The sequence below is a fragment of the Hypoxylon trugodes genome (genome assembly GCF_022578975.1).
Source record: "Hypoxylon trugodes strain CBS 135444 unplaced genomic scaffold F4822scaffold_5, whole genome shotgun sequence".
Classification (NCBI taxonomy): Eukaryota; Fungi; Ascomycota; class Sordariomycetes; order Xylariales; family Hypoxylaceae; genus Hypoxylon; species Hypoxylon trugodes.
Window position 1 is genome coordinate 1,767,145 of NW_026250020.1, and position 18,949 is coordinate 1,786,093.

The window sequence follows — 18,949 nt, forward strand, 5'->3', positions numbered from 1 at the left end:
CTCTCCAAACATTAAAGAGGAAAAAGTGTACCACGTAAGACATGACAAACGGTCTACCACATATTACACGGACTTTGGTGTTACTAAATAACAAACCCAGGTGGAGTTTCGTACGAGCTTTGGACCGCTCTGCGCCGATTATCCGCCGATGGGAAAGACAAACATATGGATATGGGGTGTACGTAGCTCAGAATACTACCCATAAGACGTGGTCAAGTGGAAGAGCATTTAGATCTAAATAGAATACTACCTAGGTACCTGGAGCTCTCTTGTAATCCTGTTACATATCTGGGTAGTTGGGTAGGGCATTGTAATCAAAATATCTAAGCTTTGGTAGATGTGTCATATCATTCGTCAATATCTATCTGCTGTTTATACTACAGCTCATCATGCTTTGTCTTTGTCTTCGCCTCCTTATCTTGTTGTTCCTTAGACATGCGCCTGATCATCTCCTCGATCTCTTCCGCTGACGGGCCCTTGCCATCTTCTCCGAACTTGATGTAGTTCTCCCCGTCCTTAGGCTCTACCGTCGGCTCGGAGCTGTCGCTTCCCGTCTTGGTAGATGCCTTCTTGGATTTAGGCTTGCTCGACTTCTTCGAGCCGCTCTTCTTCTTGCCTTTATCAAAGTTCCTGACACTCTTCATGGCTAGGTCCACGCCCGCCTTCTCAAGCTTCTTCGTCCTTTCCTCAATATCCTTAGCTAGTATCACGGGGTTGGCCGTCTCGGGGAGTTTTTCTTGTTCGGCAAGCTTCTCTTCTAGCCAATCAATAATACTCTTCGAAAGATCTGTAATCTCCTTAAGGTCGTCAATGGTGTAAAGAGGCGGCACTGGACCGCGATCCTCCGTTGCGGTGGCTGTTGTCGATAGTGTTGTTTCTTCATCCTCAAGGCCATCAAAATCACCAGCATCTTTCGAAGGGGCTGCAGTGATAGTAGAGCTTGTTTCGCTTGTCGAACTAGCACTACTACTGACAGATGCTCTGTATGAATCTGCCTCGGCAATCTTCTCCTTGATGGTATTAATAAATGTGGTTGTCTGGTCGAGCGCGCTTCTTAAACCCTTGATTAACTCCGGTCTCTTTCGCGCTTCTTCAATTCTTTTCTCAATAGGAGAAACAAGATCCTTTAGACCCTTAAGCTTAGACTTGAGTTCGTCGTGTGACGCATCAGCGCCATCATCGTAGAGCCATTCACTAGCTTCGCTAGCTTTCTTCTCTAGCTTAGCTCGTTCCTCTGCGGTAGAGGCAGCTACAAAAGATTCCGACTCTAGTAGATCCCTAACCTTGTACGTAAATCCTTCAAGCTGATTTAGAGCTTCCTCTCTTGCCCGTCGAGATCGATCAGACAACTCAAATGCCTTGATGCGATCCTTTGCTTTAGTAAGATCTGCCTTCGATAGACTCGGGATACCCGCCTTCTCTGTAATATAGTTGACTGGGATTACAACAAGCTCAGTTTTCTTCGGGGTAGAGCTGCTCTCAGGGGATTCAGCAGCTGCCGGCGTCGCGGTTGTAGAAGTGCTAGAATCTACAGAGGTTGCGGCTGTCTCAGTGGACTCAGTAGTCGAAGAGCTCTCGGAAGCTTCCGCATCAGTACTCTCTCCTTCTTCTTTCAGGGGTTGTTGATCCTTGTTCTTCCCAAAGCCGAAGAGATTTTTGACGCCATCAATGACGGAGCCCTCCTTCTCCTGTACTTCAGCTTCACACTCAACCGCAGCCTTCTCGATCTCAACCTCGCCATCTTCGGCGCTAAGTCGAAGCTTGACCTTGAAGTGAATATCGGGATGAGAGCAGCCCTTTTCAACTAGAGAAGCGACCGAAGCAGTCAAGTTCTTCATCACCAAAGTTTTTATTTCTCTTTCCGCCACGCCTCCAGCTGAAGGCCATTGTTGGTAGAAGATGACGGAGAAATCTTCGTGGTTTGTGAAAGTGACCTCCTTCGCCGCGGCGCCGAGAAGCGATCGTTCCGTCCAGAGTCGCTGCTGTTGGGGCTTGCCCTGGGGATTCGTCCACTTCATCCCCGCCGGGTAGAATGAGCCATCGGAGATCCTGATCTCTTTGACTCGGAAGCTGGGGCTAAGCTCCGCAGCTCGGAAGGCAGCGCCAAACACTGCTGCTTCATCGGAGTTGACATTGCTCCGGAGCTTGTCGTTCCCTGCAATGCTCTCAAGCTGCTTTTGGACGAAAGGCGTCCGGGAGGAACCGCCGTGAAGGATGATGGAGTCGAGCTGTTTGATATCAAGCTCGGCTACATCTAACGCCTTTTGGACTGTGGCACCGACTCTCTCAGCATGTGCCTCAGCTAGTTTCTCAAACTCCGCGCGAGTAATCTTATATCTGAAATCAATATCATCGTAGAGGCCCTCAAAACTAGTACCAGTCTCGACGTTGGCGCTGAGAATATGTCTGAGTCGTTCGGCGTCCTTGAAAAGTTTCGCCATAGCTCGACCGTGTCCTCGGACACTCTCCGCCGACACTGAGGTCTTCTTCGCAGCTGACGTCTCAATAAACTTGGCAATCATGTCGTCAACGATCAAGTAGTTAAGTGCGTCACCGCCCAGGGTCCTGTCCCAGCCACTTCCCACAACTTGTACTTCCTGAACTGTCTTGTTGAACTTGCCAATGTCCTTAACTGATCGGCCTTGGAACTTCAAGACAGTTGCCTTAGCGGAACCAGCACCCATATCGAAAACCATGTGGTACTCTGGCTTGCCTCCCTCGTTCACATTGGGGAATGTTCGGCTCGTAGCGTAGTTTAGCCCGACGGCAAGACCGTCACTGATTAATGACAGGACTTTAAGACCAACTAGCTCGGCAGCCAACTCTACAGCGCGCTTCTCTTCAATAGTGTAGAACGGTGGGACAGTAATGACCACAGACCGTACATTGCTATCAGAGCCAGCCATTGCCTCAGCGTTGCGCTGGATGCTCTGGAGCTCCATAGCCAATAATTCTTCAACCATCCATGCTTCTTCATTCGCGGTAGCCTTGCTCTTGAATGCAACCGTGCCACGTGTCTTGTGTGCTTCTAATTGTAGGGCTGGGTGCCTTGCGGCATACTCTTTCACGATCGAGTCGTCGCTGGGAAGGCCGAGGAGGGTTTTGAGGTTGGGGTATACATCGCCGGGGAATCGAGCTGCGAGAGCTACGGCATCTGAGCCATAAGCTCTCTCGGGATATGAGCCGCTCTTGGGGGCATTTTGTGAGGGTTTGAAAGCGACAGCGGAGGTTTCTTTTCTTCTCGAATCCTTCGTTAGGACGATCTCGAGGGGTATTCCGGGCTTGACGAGAGTGGCTTTTATGTATTCGGTACCCAGGTCAATACCAAGGACAGCGGATATAGCTAGGACATTTGTAGAGAAAAAGAAGATCATGCACAGTAATATAGATCGAGGGGAGTATATTTGCGCCATGATGGGCAAAATATTAGGAGGGGTGTTTTTTTGGCGAGAAGCTCGCCCGTCAAAAGATTGAGACCAGCTACTTGGGGAGAGAGATTGGGGAAATATAGTGGGTTGAATATAAAGATTGAATGCAGCTTTATTATTTATGAGACTCCAGTCCGGCTGCCTTGTATATAAGAATTCTTTAATTTATTAGAATCTGGCCTCAACTAGAAGAAACCTAACTGTTCCCTGTAGCCATGTGAGCTTTCTGACCTCACCGCACGAGTTTGGCCAAAAAATTATGTACTTTTCCATACAAAGAGGACAACTTGTTGACATTAAACCCTTGTATGTGGCTGGAGTTTTGTGCAAAAGCCACTGATAGAGATCTAATTGGTCCGATAACGGAATTAGTGCCTAGAATGAGACAAATGTGGAAATCCTTAGAACCCCACTTCTCCAACCTTAGTCAGCTATTCATTGTCGTATAATGTTCGTGGCTGACTTTCTGATTCCCCTGCCCCCCGCACAAGGGGTAGGAAGGTACCTCGGTACGGGGTACTTAAAGCCGAAGTACACTCATGTATAAAGAGCATCTCAAGTGTATTGTATACTTAATTTCGAAGTCCCCAATGTTTCTTTTCTCTTCATAATATCCCAAGTGTTGATAACCTTCACATCCGTATTTCCACAATGTCTAAGGTTGATAACGAGATCAAGGGGCGTCTCGCTCTTATCACAGGTGCCTCCGGAGGGTATGCTAGTACTATGTGTTTTGACATAAGTAATTGCATCCGAATACAGAGTTGACGGATATCATAGTATCGGCTCCGCATGCGCTCGAGATTTATGGGCTCACGGAGCTTCTCTTGCTCTGACATGTTTTCGGAACACACAACCTGTGGACGATCTAGCCGAAGAACTTCGGAAATTAGATGGCGAGGGCCGTAAAATCACCGTCCATCGTGTTGATACAGCATCAGCAGAAGAGATCGAGAACCTGTTTCGTGAGATTAAAGAGCAGCACGGCCAAGACGGTCCAGATATCCTAGTATCAAATGCAGGGTACGGAAAGAGACGAAATGGTATATTGGACGTGAGCTTAGAAGAGTTCGACTACACGATCAACGTCAACTTGCGAGCCTCGTTTCTTCTCTCTAAACTGAGTATTCCGCACATGGAGGCGCAAGGCTGGGGGCGGATTATCTTCATTTCGTCGATTGCAGCACAAGGAGGGGGTATTAACGCGTGTCACTATGCTGCTTCTAAAGCTGGGCTGACCGGTCTGATGAAGAACTTGGCAATGAAGCACGGAAAGGTAGGGATCACCGTCAATGATGTTGCTCCCGCTATGATTGGAGAGACCGGGATGATCCCAGACGAGAAATACGTCGAGGGTACGCCGGGTGACGTGAAGAACATTCCGGTTGGACGCCTAGGAACGCCACAAGAATGCGCAAATATTGTTACTATGATATGTAGGACTGGCTACTTAACAGGCCAAAGCATACTGCTCAGTGGTGGTCTTAAGTAGTTGGTTGGTTCCGAAACGTATCTTGGTTTTCGTATGCTTGTTTGAGCTGATGCGTATTTGATACGACCAATTAAAGGAGAAGCCAGCGAGTCTACTAATGTAAGCAATTATTGCTTGCATTATCTTTTCGGAGTATATGTTTTAAGGCGTTCCGCAATATGCCAAGGTTTCTAGGTAAACTTTCTTAATCCTGCCCTATGAACTATTGTTCTTATGAATTGGGGTATAAATGGTTTTATTTGATAACAGGAATCGATATTTCTCGGCAAACAGCGGCGTAAGTTCCGTTGTGTTTCCCGTGTCGGAGTGGCGAGATCCGACGCCGGATACAACGCTCGGCTCCGTGGCGATTGCCCACCTGGGGAATTCTCCAGTCGGGTGATTGTGTAACCTTCACTTTCTTACTTTCGCCCCGAGATGACAGAGATGACTCAACTTCATAAATCCTAATGAAGATCTCGTTTCATGTTTCATACGAAGTCGTTCATATTTTCTGGACCCCTCAAACTGCCCCCAAGTCTTATTGGCCACCCTATTCCTTTTACCCCTGATTCACCCCCTGTCTCTGCATCTACTCGTGGCGGTCTCAACGGCAGTGTAGTAGATCATTAGTCAACTACACCCAACGGTATACCATCCCGCATAGTGGCTTACCTACTTTACCTAACCCATTTACAAAACCTGGGGAAAGTAAATCAGACCTTTAGCTTCTTTCTACATTACTTCGAGCAAGTAGACAGGCAAGCTTACCAAATACATATAAGAGTCAAGAGACCGGAACGCTAACTCCGAACTTGACTTAACCCATCCCGGACCAAACTCCGACTCGCAAAACTTCCACCTACTCAATCACAAAGGAAGAACCAAAAATGGGAACACCATTCATCACTCTCCTCGAGCCCTCGCGCCTCGACGGTTACGACCGTTCGAAGCCTCATGATCAACAGCCGGCACATATACCCCAGGCATTCTGCGATGCCATGTAAGTACCTTTATCTTTCCCTAATACTACGCTACACTACAATATGGCTGTATCCATACATCCGACCTCACTACCCAAGCCATGACTCAAGCCCTCTCATACACCAACTAACCCACCTCCAGGGAAGTCCGCGAAGCAGTCTTCGTGCGTGAACAATCCGTACCCCTGCAAAACGAGCACGACGCCGACGACGCGCGCTCCTGCCACTGGGTGACCTACGCTAGCGTGCACCAAACCGTATCCCCGGAGCAGCGGGACCCAGCCACAGGTGAAATCCTGCGCCCGCGGCGGTCAGAGACTCGTTCCATGCCTATCGGCACCTTGCGCGTGGTACCGTTTCCGCACCCGCCGCACCCGCAGGCGGGAGGGCGGTATGTGGATAATGTTCTGCAGGAAGATGAGGGTGAGGATGGCCAGGTTGGTGGAAGTGGAGGGGGAAGTGGGAATGCTGCTTCACCAACGGGTGCTAGACCCCGTGCTCGCACATTGACGTCCGTCGATGAAGAGCGTCAAGCTTCCGCACTACCCTACGGCGCGGATCGTCCTACGACGTACCACGACGGCAAGGAACCCTACGTCAAACTAGGTCGCATGGCCGTAATCCCCGAATTCCGAGGCCACCACATCGCGGGCCAGCTCTGGCACGCAGCGAAGAAGTGGTTAGAAGAGAACCCTACGTTCTTCAACCCCAGCGTTACGGAGTTAGGTATGGATCAGTTGAAGGCGGGTGCTCCTAGCGATATCCCCAAGTGGAATGGTCTCATCTGCTGCCATGCGCAGAAGTCCGTCGTTGGACTTTACGAGAGATGGGGGTTTAAGGTTGATGAGGGTATGGGAACTTGGTACGAGGAGGGCATCCCGCACGTGGGTATGTTCCAACGACTCAAGATCAAGGAGGTGAACCCAAAGGTATGACATCTAAGATGGCCTGGAGAGGAGTTGTGGAATACCTACAGTACCTAGGGAGATATTGACCTAGGCATATGGTAACGGGGATGGCACGCAAATAGTAGTTTAGCTATGACTTCGCTGGCTACTACGATTCTTACGATGATACCAGGTCGATCGAGCACGGCCAATTTAGTCCTTTAGCTGCTACTGCATTTAAGAAGAGCCAAATATCAATGAATCAATCCTATTAACACCACTGACTGTCCTTTTCCGGGAACTTTATTTTTGCTTAATTCAGTTCATGATATTTTGCCCGCACGGGGGCAGAGCCTTTATTTGACGAGCCCTACGTGACTAGTATGCCATAGAACCGCATCCCGCCTGAGCCAGAAACGCACAAATGCAGAGTGTAAAATGCCCAGATCGTTCCACGCCGAAGAAAAACCCTGAAACAACACCCCTTTTATCGGTTGCTCTTGGCTACACGCTCCAACTCGTCCTTCTTCTTGATAGCGTACGAGTTGCTGCTTCCCTTGGCAGCGTTGATTAGTTCTTCGGCCAGGCACTCAGCAATCGACTTGACGTTGCGGAAAGAGGCCTCTCGGGCACCGGTGGTGAGGAGGGCGATGGCCTGGTTGACTCGTCGGAGGGGAGAGACATCGACGGCCTGTCGTCGGACGGTACCGGCGGAACCAATACGTGTGCTGTCTTCTCGGGGACCACAGTTGACAATGGCGTCAACGGCGATCTGGATAGGGTTCTGGTCGGTCATGAGGTGAATCTATTTAATGTTAGAATTTGTCGCGGATTGAAATTTCCGGATACAGAAAATCTTACGATCTCGAAAGAGTGCGCAACGATTCGGACAGCCATCAGCTTCTTTCCGTTGTTGCGGCCGTGCATCATGAGCGAGTTGGTCAATCGCTCAATGATGGGACAGTTGGCCTTGCGGAATCGCTTGGCGGCATAACGACCGGCAGAGTGAGGGATGTAGACGGGGGATCGGATTTGGATGTAGTCGCTGTAAAATTTCCTCCGTTAGCTTGATGTTCCATACGTTTCAATTCCCAAGATATGCTCGAATGCTGTCGGTTCGTTCAAGTCGGATAATTCGATTTGGAATGGAATAAAAATTGATTAAATTGACTTACGTCAAAGAGATGTCGCGAATCTCAACATCCTCGTAGCTCCCTATTCATTTAATTAGTTGCGACGTCCCAAGGTTTAATTAGGAAAACCAATCCAAAGGGAGAAGAACGTACATCGGTTGAACAGCTTGATGCTGCCAATCTCGGCGGTTACATCCTTAGGAAGGACCTGGTAGGTGGCGGATTCGACCTCGATCTCGCCGCTGTCAGACATGTTGATTGTTCTGGCGTTCCTGGCAAGAGATTAGGGATATGTTAAAGGTCGAATGTTGGTGGTGGGGAGGATCGCGAAATTCCACTGTTGAATGTTCAAGATAGAAATTTTGGCCGGGTACGGAATACATCCGATTCCAAAAATTCGTGGGTAGAATTGGTGCGCTAGGGCTCAAAGGTTAGTGCGAGAGAACCAATCAAAGCGAATACCCCACTTTCAGGCGGTAGCAGCTGGCACTGTTTAAAATTTGGTTAGATAAAGAAGGTACTTAGATACACAATGTGGGGTACTGGCCTGATGGAAACTCCGCTAAATATGCAGCTACCACCTCTGATCTCTGAAGAAAGAACAATTCAATCAACATCGAAGGTTCACCATTGGTCGACGATTCCATATATACAGAGATATGACTCGTTTATGAAACTTTGTTATTCTAGATACTCCGTAACATAAAAATATCCGTCAATTATAATTATAAATTCTTTCCTTGTCTATAAAGTTCAACCATCTTATCGTTGCCCGACAATTATGTATCCAACCTCCTGGACGCATACTATCCGCTTATGTTAATTCGATAAAGCTACATTCTGCTAAATACTACAACCCCAATGCTCACAATTAACAAAACGCCTCCTCTAAACCAGGCTCATCAACGCCAAGCGCCATCTTCCCAATAGCAGTCCCAGCATCCAGGATCCTATGCGCCTCTCTGATTCCCTCCGCCGTAGCCTTAAGCCGCTGCATCAAATGACATTTGATCGTACCATCACCAAGATACTGACCTAGCTGTTCATACCAATCGTGGTGCTTCTCTTCCTGGTCATTTACATAATGGTGGTAAGCACCTGAAGCCAACCAACACCATGAAAACGTCAGGGACTTGCCCATCATCTGCGACCCGTACATGTCAAACTTGGCCTGCACAATACTGCAGATTTTGCCAAATGGCGCGATAACTTCGGCGATGGGGAAGAGGTATTGCTCCGTTCGCGAAGTGATGTAAGCGTATTTCAAGGGTGTGTCAGCCGGAAGGTTGAGCGCTCGGATTTGTTTGACGATATCCTCGCGGTGGTTGACGACATGCGTTGCGCCCATCTTCTTGGTATACGCGATAGTTTCCGGCCTTGAAGCTGTCGTGATGACAACGGGCAACTTGCAGACATATCGAGCGATTTGTGAAGCAATGGATCCCATACCCCCACCACCGTTGATAATCAGGATTGCGGCTTTCTCGCCCTCTTTGATTTCCAGTCGGTTGACGAGAGATTCGTACGCGGTTGCATAGGTCAACGGCATCGCCGCAGCCTGAACGAAGTCCACGCAACCCGGTTTGTGGCCTGCATGGCGCTCGTCGACGAGTACTTGCTCGGCATATGTGCCTTGTTTGACGGGGTTTGCGAGATAGAAGATTTCGTTTCCGGGCTTGAAGTACTTCACATCCGGTCCCGTTTCGAGAACAATCCCTGCGCCATCATAGCCGATGATGTGGAAGTGAGGTGGCTCTTGCAAGAGCGACTTGACTCGTTCGTAGTAATCAGGGGGGTCGTCGTATGTGCCAGCTCGGACCTTCATATCAATAGGATTGACAGAGATGGCCTTGACCTGAACAAGCATTTCGCGACCAGTTGGTTTCGACGGCTTGGGAACTTCTCTCGATTGCAAGTTCGCGATAGCACCATACTGTGCTACACCAACTGCGTGCATTGTTGAAGAAGCCATTTCGTCTGAAGATAATTGTGTTCGATGTCTTGTTGATATCTGATATTTTGCTTTAACTCACTATGGTTCGATGTTCTTGGCTACCTATTCCTGGACTACCCTTCCCATATATATAGGCAGATATTCTGTACGACGTCTAGAGTTTCCATACTGACGCGCTGATTAAGTCACGATGAGGGGTATGGTATTCCTAAACTTCCTAAACCACTATGCCGTTACCGAAGAGCGAGTGAAAACCGACGATAAAATCCGCGAAGCGCTTACTGAAGTTCCATATGATTGTGGACAGGCTATTCAAGTGCAACTCTATTGTTAATTGTACAGACCAACACTTACAAATACAGGCTGTAAATTAAGAGGCGTATGCCCGATGAGGTAAGGACGACGAATCAGGAAATGGCTGATATAGATCGGTGCCGACCACGATGCGGCCTGATGATCACGGAGTTTTAAACAGCATGCATCCGGGTGGTTCCCGATGCGATGTCTTAATAATTCTCCCGACCATCCGCGGTTATGGTGTTGAAAAGCAAGTTCATAATGTTGCGATCGTCGAAATAATAATCCCTATTTCTAAGCTACCTAGGTACATCTCTCAAGCCACACTTGTGGCTAGTATTTTCTACTAATAGCCCCCCGGGTGTAACCGAATGATGTACATAAGAATGAACCTTAATCGGAGCTTGTAAGCTTATCACATCCATCTTTTTCTCGGCCAACCAAATTTCATCAATTCTTAATTCGCGGAGTCTCGAGCTTCCGCAATTCTACGGAGTACCGTAATTAGAATACACGAGCTTTGCACAAGGCCACATTGCTTCGCCTACTCCCTTGCCTAGCCTTGTCTTAATTAACTTAAGTATTCGTTCGTATAATAAAATAACACTTTTATAAAAACTGTTTGCTCTAAATACTATATCCTCGAGTGAAATTAGTCAATTGAAAGGGGAATCGAAGACCAATAGAAACCCAATCATGGCAGAAGTCCGCCAACGCAGGGGCAAAGGCCCCGTCAAGACCGCCGTCGTCGAAGACTTAGGAACAGCATCAGAATCCGAAGTACGCGAAGAACAAAAAAAAGCAAAGTCCAAGTCCAAATCCAGACCAAAGCGCAAGGGCGCCAGCGAGCTCATCGACGACGACGAGTCCTATAGCCCGTGGCTAGACATCCTACGAGTCCTCTCATTCCTAGTTGTCGCCTCATGCGGTCTCAGCTATCTCGTCTCGGGCGGCGAGTCCTTTACTTGGAATCTGCGTGCACCGCCTAAGTACTTGCAGGTGGATTGGTGGAAAGCTCAACTGGTACGTTCGACACATACCCAGCCCTATACGTAAATACAAAGGCAGAATAAAGAACTAACAGCCCTTCTAGAAAGGACCAATCTACCTAACCCCAACTGAACTATCCCAATACGACGGCACCGACGAGTCCAAACCCATCTACCTCGCCATAAACGGCAGCATCTACGACGTATCCAGCAACCGGCGGACCTACGGCCCCGGGGGTTCCTACCGCTTCTTCGCCGGCGCCGACGCAGCACGATCCTACGTATCCGGCTGCTTCGCCGAAGACCGAACGCCCGATCTCCGCGGTCTCGAAGATATGTTCCTACCCCTAGACGATCCCTCAATCGACTCTTTATACCCCGCAGCCGAGTTAGCTGCGTTGAAGAAGAAAGAATTAGAGGAGGCACAGGAGAAAGTACACGAGGCGTTATTACACTGGGTACGGTTCTTCGAGAACAGTCCCAAGTACCCGAAGATTGGGTATGTGAAGAGGGAGAAGAACTGGCTGGATAAGGAGCCGCGGAAGAAGCTTTGCGACACCGCGGCTAAGGGGAGGAAGCCCAGAAAAGCGCCTGGTGAGGAGGAGTCGTGAGTTTAAAAGGTGACGGGAACGTATATATACCTACCTAGAAGATTGTAAGATATCCTAGAAAAAAGAGGGAGAGAAAAGGAGCGATAAAATGCTACAATCGGTTATAGGGTTGTTCTAGCGTGATGCGAATTCAGGCATGGAAAAGCGATGCATTAGGCGCTGGTATCAAATGGCTTCACCAAAGGACGTTGAAAATCATACGAAGGATAGTTGATCCGAATAATACTATGCAAGCATCACTACCAAATACGTTACGCATCCTTCGAATATTACAATCGTGACTGTCACACATTCACGTCCATAGTAGATCTTAAGACTTTTATGTTCTCAAAGGGATCAACGGGTATATTAATCAAAAGCGAGGGCACTTCATCTAACTGCACAATAATGCAAAACCGAACCGCCTGCTTGCCCCCTGGGGCTAAGAATCCAAAATACATGTATACGTTTTTTTCTCTAGATCCGTAACGGCATGCCTCCCCCATCCAATGGGCTCGACATCCGTACCCCTTCTTGGGTTATAATTATAGGCCCGGATCTAAAGATGGATACCGTATGGCCCACTGCTTCCAGTCATTAAGTCATAGCTCTATGACATGAGCCTCATTTACTGCCTACTTCAACCCTAGTACAGTCCTATCATAGCATGAAAAGAGCAGCAACAATACCGACGAGACCCATAGAGGCGGAGACACCGGCGACGCTGGCACCGGCTGTCGGGACGTCGGAAGAGGCGCCCGGTGTAGAGCTGCTCTGGGAGGCATCGGCGCTGCCACTGCCGCTACCGGATGAGGAACCAGAGCCAGAGGTAGAGCCACCAGTGGAGCCAGTAGAACCACCGGATGTGCTGTTGCCAGAACCGCTGGTGGCAGTGGAGGGAGCAATGTTGGCGGTAGCGGCCTTAGCAAGGTCCTTGAAAGCAGTCAAGCTTCGGGAAGCGTTGGCAGCAGTGCTATTCATGGTTAGATACGAACTTGCAATGCATTGACGATTTTGAACTCACTTCTCGTTAACGACCATAACCATACCGTTTTGGCAGTGCTTGGCCTGAGAACAGTAGAACCACTGAGGCGTCTTGGCGGCGACCATCATAGTGTAGGTAGGGATCATGCCCATAGCGGCGCTGGCGGCTACGGGTTGGTAGCCGGAGAAAACACCAGTCATGTTGGTTGTCTGGGCGATGGGTGTGCACGGGTTGTCGAAGTTGGACTGAGCTACACTGTGGTTGCCACCTCGGAATTGGAACTGGATCATATCACCCACATCCGCCTTCACGTTGTCGGGGCTGAAAGCGAGAGTACCGTTCGGGGAACCGACCGAAACGACATGGACCTTCTGAGCGGAAGCAGCACCCAAGAGGGCGAGGAGAGTAGCGGTAGTGAACTGCATTCTGGCGGTTTTGATGAGTTTTCCTAACTTTATCTAATAAAAGAAAGTCGTTCGAAGAGAGCGAATATTCAATAAGCGACTCGCGCTGTGTAGGACTAGCCTGACGAAGATTATGGTATGAAGTGAAAGTGAGGAAAAACAAGAGAAAAATGAAGATCCCAATGAGAAACGTAGAGAAGCTGAATAGAGAAGAGAAAAAAACACAAAGCCAAGGAGGCAGCGGGAGCAGCATGAGTTTTAAAGACCTATTGAGGATAAGTCGGCAACATGATTGATCGCCATGCTGCGGGCCCAGCCCATGCCCCCCCGACATCTAAGGTCAAGGGTTGCTGAAAGTGAAGAAATCTATGAAACACGTTTGGACCATCGACAAGATGGCTAGTTTAGGAAATGCTACCATGTCGACCAGGGGTGTCCACTAAGACGGACGCTTGACAGCCGAGATATTGCTTCTAGGCCTGATTACTGCTGCTCATATCGGAATGAGTGTAGTAGTAATAGCAAAGCCACCCGGGTAGGTCTAGATTCCGGGGCACATATTGCAGTCCCTATCGTGGGGATACGATGAGGAGGCTCTTTCATGATGCATGTCGCGTCCACATCATCGAACCACTTGTCCCTATAGCGGTTATTGTTTCGCTCAACAATTGTAATTAGAAACAATTGTCTTCATAATAGTGGCGAATTACCTATACGCTGACATCGTTTCGTAGGTTGCCTCTAGGGTTGTGGTTACGAGATTCAGGGCGTAAACGTTTTGAATCTGGGGAATGAAGTTGTTGAAGATGTGAAGTTGGACCAGGGGGCACGTAACTCCGCAGATACAGCAGAGTGTTAAGCAGTGTTAAGCAGAATTAAGTTTGGAGGGTTAAGCGACAGGGGACTTACAGGGGATTTAGGGGCCTAATAAGGCGGCCTAGGTACCTAGCCGGCTGGGGTCAGGGGCTGGCTCGGAGCACGGATGTGCTTCAACATGGAACTATGTGACACCAGCCAAACTCTGCCAGTTTCATCCCATCTCCTTTTTTGGTTATTGCCGCCAGCATTCTTCCACCAAAAAAGGTTAAGCAAGCACTAAGGAGCCTCAATTCATTCAATTAATTGTAGGGAAGCGACGGCAAGATAACCGCTTTATTTTTGTGGGTAATTAATTGATAGATGTCTCTTTTAATTGAGGAGATCTATACTGCATCTGACTGTTTGAGCTGCTGCATGCCATAGTACATCCTAACCACTAATTCTTTTTAGGATCAGAAACATTCATAGGAATTCAGACGATACGAAATATGAATACATGTTAGTATCATAAAAGTATCGAGGCCATGAAATGTTTCTAAATTCCACGTAAGTAACTCGAAACTGGTTGACGTACTATACTCTTCTCCAGTGGCTTAAGTCCACAAAATATGGTGCGGCTCGAATAAGTTATCCACCTAGAAACTATCATGGAACTACTCTGATACTATGTTGAGAATTCAGAGTCCACTGTAAGACTATTCTAGAGGTTTTCCCCAAGTGCTGGCCCCGAGGCTGAGAGGTGGGGAACCATCGTAGATAAGCCAGTGCTCCCCGACGAGATAAGTCGAGATGAACATCCAAAGGGGTTCAGTTGATATCTTCCATTCCTGATTTATGCACCGGGATCCTTATCTTCTACGAAAGGGATAGACCCGGCTTGCTATTGATCCAACATTAAAGGTTGGAGACCAAGGTCTTCAGCCCAGCCTTAGGAAATTAGTATAGGTAGGCAGTGCAAGATGCCGAGATCTTCGCCAACGCGGCTCCGTAGATCGATTCCAAGGATGCGTTCATGCAATCAGGAGTAAAATGCCGGAGAAAAGATATACATCGCGGTCGATCATGATCCGAATTCGGGCTATCACTTCGTATACAGTAGCTGATAGTCGTAAGAGATAGAACATTAGAACATTTATATAGTTGAAACATACCTGTAGCGTAATTTCTTCAGGATTGGTTCCGCTAACGGCACATGGAGATGTCTTGTTACGCCTTCATAGATCAAGCAAAAGCTGCGGTGCGACCTTTTCTAGATCCTCGACCTCGAGAAATCCCTTCTCCTTCTCCACAACCGTCCGCGCAATCGCCTCGCGCACAAAAATATCCATATACTTCGCAATAGCCGCATTAGCATCCTTCGAGACTCTCGTACCATTCTTCTCAAAGAACTGGTGCAACACATGCGTTAACAATTCTGGCGGTATCGTCTTCCTCGCCTCTTCATCTTCCTCTTCCTCGTTATCATCATCAATCTCCATCGTAGTATCATGCCCTCTCCGCTGTTGCGATCGATCGTCCTCCGCAAACGGATCTGCGTCGCTTTCCGAGTGCACGGCACGAGAAGATTGGTTTTTGGACGTAGACGCTTTGGAGGGTTTGTTCGTAGTAGCAGAAGACGCGCCGCGGCCGCGAGCGCTGGTTGTGGATTGTTTGGGCGCCATTCTCCAATTCACTGTCTGAAATGGCGTGTACGCAGATGAGTGGAATATGGTAGGTAAAGTAGATTTACGAGGGAAGGAACTCTTATGTAGGCATGTAGTTAAAAGGTGTCGGAAGAATCGTATGTTTAATATGCAAGGTCAGAAGCAAGACACGGTTTTGGGTACAGGTACAGAACCTAATAGGGCGCGACTTACTCCAGCTGCTTGCCACCTGCCTTACCTATCACCAATCATAAACCCAACCCCAGCCGCAAGATCTACTTCACATGCAAAATACCAAATTTGGAGTAGGTAGGTATTTGATGAATTTAGGACAGGAAAGCACAAAAGACAATGCATTCACATTATGGCAGATGTAGTCATTAGGTCAAAATCACATACATTCTGAAATCTATGAGTCGTATGCCACCAAAGGGAATCAGGCCGTTTCATGCGTCGAGACAAGCGGAGATGTAGGATGCAAAGCAGAAAGAATACAGTCAAGGGAATTGCCTAGGATCTAAATTACAGCGGACAACTAGCTGACGAGACGTACGAGGCGTGGATATGCCTAGTCTGCTAGCCCCATCCGCAAAATCAAGCTATTCCAGAACGCCACGGCAATGGGTGATGCCCTGCAACAACTTTCCACCGGAGCATCCTTCACGCTCCTTTTTATCGACGGCCCTATCGCCCCTCCACTGAATTACACCTTCACGCCTCCCCCGTCTATCAAGGTATCATGAGGGTTATTTAACCGGAACCGCCCTTGAAGGCCTTTCCGAAGAGGATGACCTGGAGCTGGTCGTAGATCGAGAGCACACCAGCACCGGCAACACCACGGAGAATGTTGGCACCAGCACCCTTGAAGAGAGACTTGATACCCTCCTTGGCGACGATCTGGCGGGCAGCATCAAGAGTACCGTTGTACTTGACGGCCTCACCAGAAGTCATCATCATACGACGTCGGATAGTGTCGAGAGGGTAAGAGGCGATACCAGCAGCAGTGGTGACACACCAACCGAGAGCGAAAGAAGCCAAGAAGTTGTTTGCCAGGGGTCCGACGAGGACAACGGGCTTGATGGAGTCGTACAGACCGAAGTATAGACCACGGTAGACGACGATACCGGCGACGGAGGGCATGAAACCACGGTATAAACCGGGGATACCGTCACTGGCAAGGGTCTTGCGGTAGACGTCGATGAGACCGTTGAATTGACGGTCACCACCCTTCTTGGCGTTCTTCGCATCGTTGGCGAGACGCGTACGGGCGTAGTCGAGGGAGTAGACGAAGAGGAGGGAGGTGGCACCAGCAGCCTAGTTTTCCAATATTAGTACCAATTATACCTATTAACGACGACCAGAAGGAACAAAAACTTACACCACCAGAGGCCAAGTTACCGGCCATCCACCAGGCGTATCCATCACGCTCCTTCTTGAAACCGAACATCTTCTTGAACTTGTCACGGAAAGCGAAGTTCAGGGCCTGGGTAGGGAAGTATCGGATGACGTTGGCAGTGTTACCACGCCATAGCGATAGGAGACCCTCGTCGGCTGTGGTTCGCTTGAAGCAGTCACCGATGCCGGCATACTTGCGGTCGAGACGACCAGACTTCAACATCTCATCCTATTGAATTTGTTAGCATCATTTTTGGTTGATATTTGACTGCTCTTTAATCGCTCAAATGAGCATGTGAAGTCGGATATATAGAATGTGGGTCCCCGATTCAGTAGCCCCAATGGTGAATTTTTTTGCAGTCAGGGTTGATATTGAAGTCTTACGTACCTGGTTCTGGATAAGAAGCTTGACACGCTCAATGGGAGCGGCGGCGGTCTTCGAGACGGCGGCGGAGACACCACCCACTATAGAATTTGTTAGCAACAATTATCGCGCATTATCAATGCCATAAATCGCAATAGAAAATCTCGATATTGGCTATAATGCCGTCCGAATCGAACAACAAAAGCGGTGAGACGTACTCAAGAAGTCGGCCAAGAAGGGCTATAATAATTATTGTTAGTTTAAGCTCATAATTAAAGTAAAATGATGTGGGATAATAACGGAAAACGGTGGTGCAAGAATTTTTCCCGTTGTTCTTTTCTACCGCCAACTGTCCGTGCCAACGACATTCCTGATAAGCAGCGATAGATCATCACAAAGCAACTCGAAAACCCATTTCAATTGTCTCGTAGAAGCCAATTGAGGCTATTGATAATGTGCGCTAGGATTATCGCTGGCGGGACGATGGCGGGTAGAATGCTGATTTCCGCGCGAGGGAAATTCGATTGTAAGGGTCTTAAAAGGATCTGGGGAATTGCGACTTACCGGCATGCCCAAGACCTTCTGTTGTTCAGACATCTTGCCGACTTTTCAAAGATTGCTTGATCTTTGAAGATAGAAGGAAGTGAGTGAGTGGAGATAAGAAGTAAAGGAGAAGAGATGGAGAGGAGATGGGAAAGATGGGATAGTTTTGTGCAGGCCCTCGAGCGAAATATTTCTACTGCGACTGGGTCTGCAGGAAAATAAGTTTGGGGAGGGAAAAAAAAATTGCTGCGGGTAACTACCAAAGGGAAAGAGCTTTTTCTAGCGACTCTTCCCGGACCCGCCGCTAAGACTACACTGAGGCCCCTTCCCTCGCCTTCCAATCTGGCGGTTGCCCCGAAACCAATCAATGTCACGTGTATTTATGGAACTTTCCAGGTAGCGTCCCCGAAATTTACTGAAGTGAACCACTGACAGTAGACCGGGCTGTCATCAGCTATAAGCTGGGTGCAGGTAGGCCTACCTAGCTAAAGTTTTTGCCGGGCAATGCCGGAATCACCCATTCAGGGCAAAGGATTCCCCCATCAATTAGAACACCTATTCTGTAGAAATCAATAGGTGCGAGCTATTTTTCTACCTCTTCACTAGCAACCCCGGGACACTAAGTACCTAATTTCGGATTACTCTTTATTCCACCGAAAACTTACTACTACTATATAAGAACCCTTTTTTTATTTTCCGTTCTATTTAATGACGGCTATCTAATGTTCAAGATCTAGATTTATAGGAAAACTTTTGCTCTAGTGTGTGCAGATCGAATCCAGAACCCTGGCTAGCTACATGTCTAGATACATCGATACGTAAGTACATACATGTAGTGAATTTCATGTGTCGGTAAGAAGAGAGTCAGGATGTTCACCCACTCACCCACACACACCTACCTCACTATACCTCTAATGTTCAAGGGTCTCTTAGTCTTTTATCCCGTCCCCCGAGTCAAGTTTTCGGCTCAAGTGGCGGGACCAGCCTTGGCTTAGTCGGCTGTAACTTCGTATGCACTTGCGCACAAAGAATTTCTCTACATTTCTAACGTTACCTTCCATTGG

General features: G+C 48.3%; 9 protein-coding genes across 9 annotated transcripts; 3 read left to right on the forward strand and 6 right to left on the reverse strand.

The window, feature by feature from the left end:
• Positions 1-256: 256 nt before the first annotated feature.
• Positions 257-3,746, reverse strand: F4822DRAFT_253562 (actin-like ATPase domain-containing protein). The gene has a single exon (XM_051454484.1). The coding sequence runs from the start codon at positions 3,411-3,413 to the stop codon at positions 378-380; it is 3,036 nt and encodes a 1,011-aa protein (XP_051314471.1). The 5' UTR covers positions 3,414-3,746; the 3' UTR covers positions 257-377.
• Positions 3,747-5,318, forward strand: F4822DRAFT_253563 (NAD(P)-binding protein). The gene is made up of 2 exons (XM_051454485.1): positions 3,747-4,141; positions 4,209-5,318. Exons 1-2 carry the CDS (start codon positions 4,080-4,082, stop codon positions 4,918-4,920), a joined length of 774 nt encoding a protein of 257 aa, XP_051314472.1. The 5' UTR covers positions 3,747-4,079; the 3' UTR covers positions 4,921-5,318.
• A 471-nt stretch (positions 5,319-5,789) lies between these two features.
• Positions 5,790-6,817, forward strand: F4822DRAFT_429316 (uncharacterized protein; the record flags this gene model as incomplete). The annotated part of the gene is made up of 2 exons (XM_051461072.1): positions 5,790-5,902; positions 6,025-6,817. The coding sequence occupies 2 exons, from the start codon at positions 5,790-5,792 to the stop codon at positions 6,815-6,817; spliced, it is 906 nt and encodes a 301-aa protein (XP_051314473.1).
• Positions 6,818-7,036: 219 nt separating this feature from the next.
• F4822DRAFT_253538 (40S ribosomal protein S5) lies at positions 7,037-8,398 on the reverse strand. The gene is made up of 4 exons (XM_051454483.1): positions 8,056-8,398; positions 7,945-7,984; positions 7,631-7,814; positions 7,037-7,574 (listed from the first exon to the last, which is right to left on the reverse strand). The coding sequence occupies exons 1-4, from the start codon at positions 8,153-8,155 to the stop codon at positions 7,257-7,259; spliced, it is 642 nt and encodes a 213-aa protein (XP_051314474.1). The 5' UTR covers positions 8,156-8,398; the 3' UTR covers positions 7,037-7,256.
• A 293-nt stretch (positions 8,399-8,691) lies between these two features.
• On the reverse strand, positions 8,692-10,087 carry F4822DRAFT_253598 (quinone oxidoreductase). The gene has a single exon (XM_051454486.1). The coding sequence runs from the start codon at positions 9,872-9,874 to the stop codon at positions 8,774-8,776; it is 1,101 nt and encodes a 366-aa protein (XP_051314475.1). The 5' UTR covers positions 9,875-10,087; the 3' UTR covers positions 8,692-8,773.
• Positions 10,088-10,676: 589 nt separating this feature from the next.
• On the forward strand, positions 10,677-11,841 carry F4822DRAFT_253600 (cytochrome b5). Its single transcript, XM_051454487.1, has 2 exons — positions 10,677-11,176; positions 11,247-11,841. Exons 1-2 carry the CDS (start codon positions 10,850-10,852, stop codon positions 11,751-11,753), a joined length of 834 nt encoding a protein of 277 aa, XP_051314476.1. The 5' UTR covers positions 10,677-10,849; the 3' UTR covers positions 11,754-11,841.
• Positions 11,842-12,306: 465 nt separating this feature from the next.
• On the reverse strand, positions 12,307-13,373 carry F4822DRAFT_253627 (uncharacterized protein). Its single transcript, XM_051454488.1, has 2 exons — positions 12,757-13,373; positions 12,307-12,705 (listed from the first exon to the last, which is right to left on the reverse strand). The coding sequence occupies exons 1-2, from the start codon at positions 13,140-13,142 to the stop codon at positions 12,393-12,395; spliced, it is 699 nt and encodes a 232-aa protein (XP_051314477.1). The 5' UTR covers positions 13,143-13,373; the 3' UTR covers positions 12,307-12,392.
• A 1,646-nt stretch (positions 13,374-15,019) lies between these two features.
• On the reverse strand, positions 15,020-15,761 carry F4822DRAFT_403607 (CENP-S associating centromere protein X-domain-containing protein). The gene has a single exon (XM_051458135.1). The coding sequence runs from the start codon at positions 15,599-15,601 to the stop codon at positions 15,155-15,157; it is 447 nt and encodes a 148-aa protein (XP_051314478.1). The 5' UTR covers positions 15,602-15,761; the 3' UTR covers positions 15,020-15,154.
• A 151-nt stretch (positions 15,762-15,912) lies between these two features.
• On the reverse strand, positions 15,913-18,129 carry F4822DRAFT_403609 (ADP, ATP carrier protein). Its single transcript, XM_051458136.1, has 5 exons — positions 17,907-18,129; positions 17,561-17,582; positions 17,367-17,443; positions 16,962-17,207; positions 15,913-16,897 (listed from the first exon to the last, which is right to left on the reverse strand). Exons 1-5 carry the CDS (start codon positions 17,937-17,939, stop codon positions 16,334-16,336), a joined length of 942 nt encoding a protein of 313 aa, XP_051314479.1. The 5' UTR covers positions 17,940-18,129; the 3' UTR covers positions 15,913-16,333.
• Between the last annotated feature and the right edge of the window lie 820 nt (positions 18,130-18,949).

Bases quoted from the DNA above. Each gene is read 5' to 3' on its own strand.
- F4822DRAFT_253562 (XM_051454484.1), bottom strand. From the start codon at position 3,413: ATGGCGCAAATATACTCCCCTCGATCTATATTACTGTGCATGATCTTC.
- F4822DRAFT_253563 (XM_051454485.1), top strand. From the start codon at position 4,080: ATGTCTAAGGTTGATAACGAGATCAAGGGGCGTCTCGCTCTTATCACA. The intron at 4,142-4,208 runs GTATGCTAGTAC...CGGATATCATAG, and splicing joins ATCACAGGTGCCTCCGGAGG to TATCGGCTCCGCATGCGCTC.
- F4822DRAFT_253538 (XM_051454483.1), bottom strand. From the start codon at position 8,155: ATGTCTGACAGCGGCGAGATCGAGGTCGAATCCGCCACCTACCAGGTC. The intron at 7,985-8,055 runs GTACGTTCTTCT...TTAAATGAATAG, and splicing joins CATCAAGCTGTTCAACCGAT to GGAGCTACGAGGATGTTGAG. The intron at 7,575-7,630 runs GTAAGATTTTCT...AACATTAAATAG, and splicing joins TTGCGCACTCTTTCGAGATC to ATTCACCTCATGACCGACCA.
- F4822DRAFT_253598 (XM_051454486.1), bottom strand. From the start codon at position 9,874: ATGGCTTCTTCAACAATGCACGCAGTTGGTGTAGCACAGTATGGTGCT.
- F4822DRAFT_253600 (XM_051454487.1), top strand. From the start codon at position 10,850: ATGGCAGAAGTCCGCCAACGCAGGGGCAAAGGCCCCGTCAAGACCGCC. The intron at 11,177-11,246 runs GTACGTTCGACA...CAGCCCTTCTAG, and splicing joins ATTGGTGGAAAGCTCAACTG to AAAGGACCAATCTACCTAAC.
- F4822DRAFT_253627 (XM_051454488.1), bottom strand. From the start codon at position 13,142: ATGCAGTTCACTACCGCTACTCTCCTCGCCCTCTTGGGTGCTGCTTCC. The intron at 12,706-12,756 runs GTGAGTTCAAAA...AACCATGAATAG, and splicing joins GTTATGGTCGTTAACGAGAA to CACTGCTGCCAACGCTTCCC.
- F4822DRAFT_403607 (XM_051458135.1), bottom strand. From the start codon at position 15,601: ATGGCGCCCAAACAATCCACAACCAGCGCTCGCGGCCGCGGCGCGTCT.
- F4822DRAFT_403609 (XM_051458136.1), bottom strand. From the start codon at position 17,939: ATGTCTGAACAACAGAAGGTCTTGGGCATGCCG. The intron at 17,583-17,906 runs GTAAGTCGCAAT...TAATTATTATAG, and splicing joins AGAAGGTCTTGGGCATGCCG to CCCTTCTTGGCCGACTTCTT. The intron at 17,444-17,560 runs GTACGTCTCACC...CAAATTCTATAG, and splicing joins CTTCTTGGCCGACTTCTTGA to TGGGTGGTGTCTCCGCCGCC.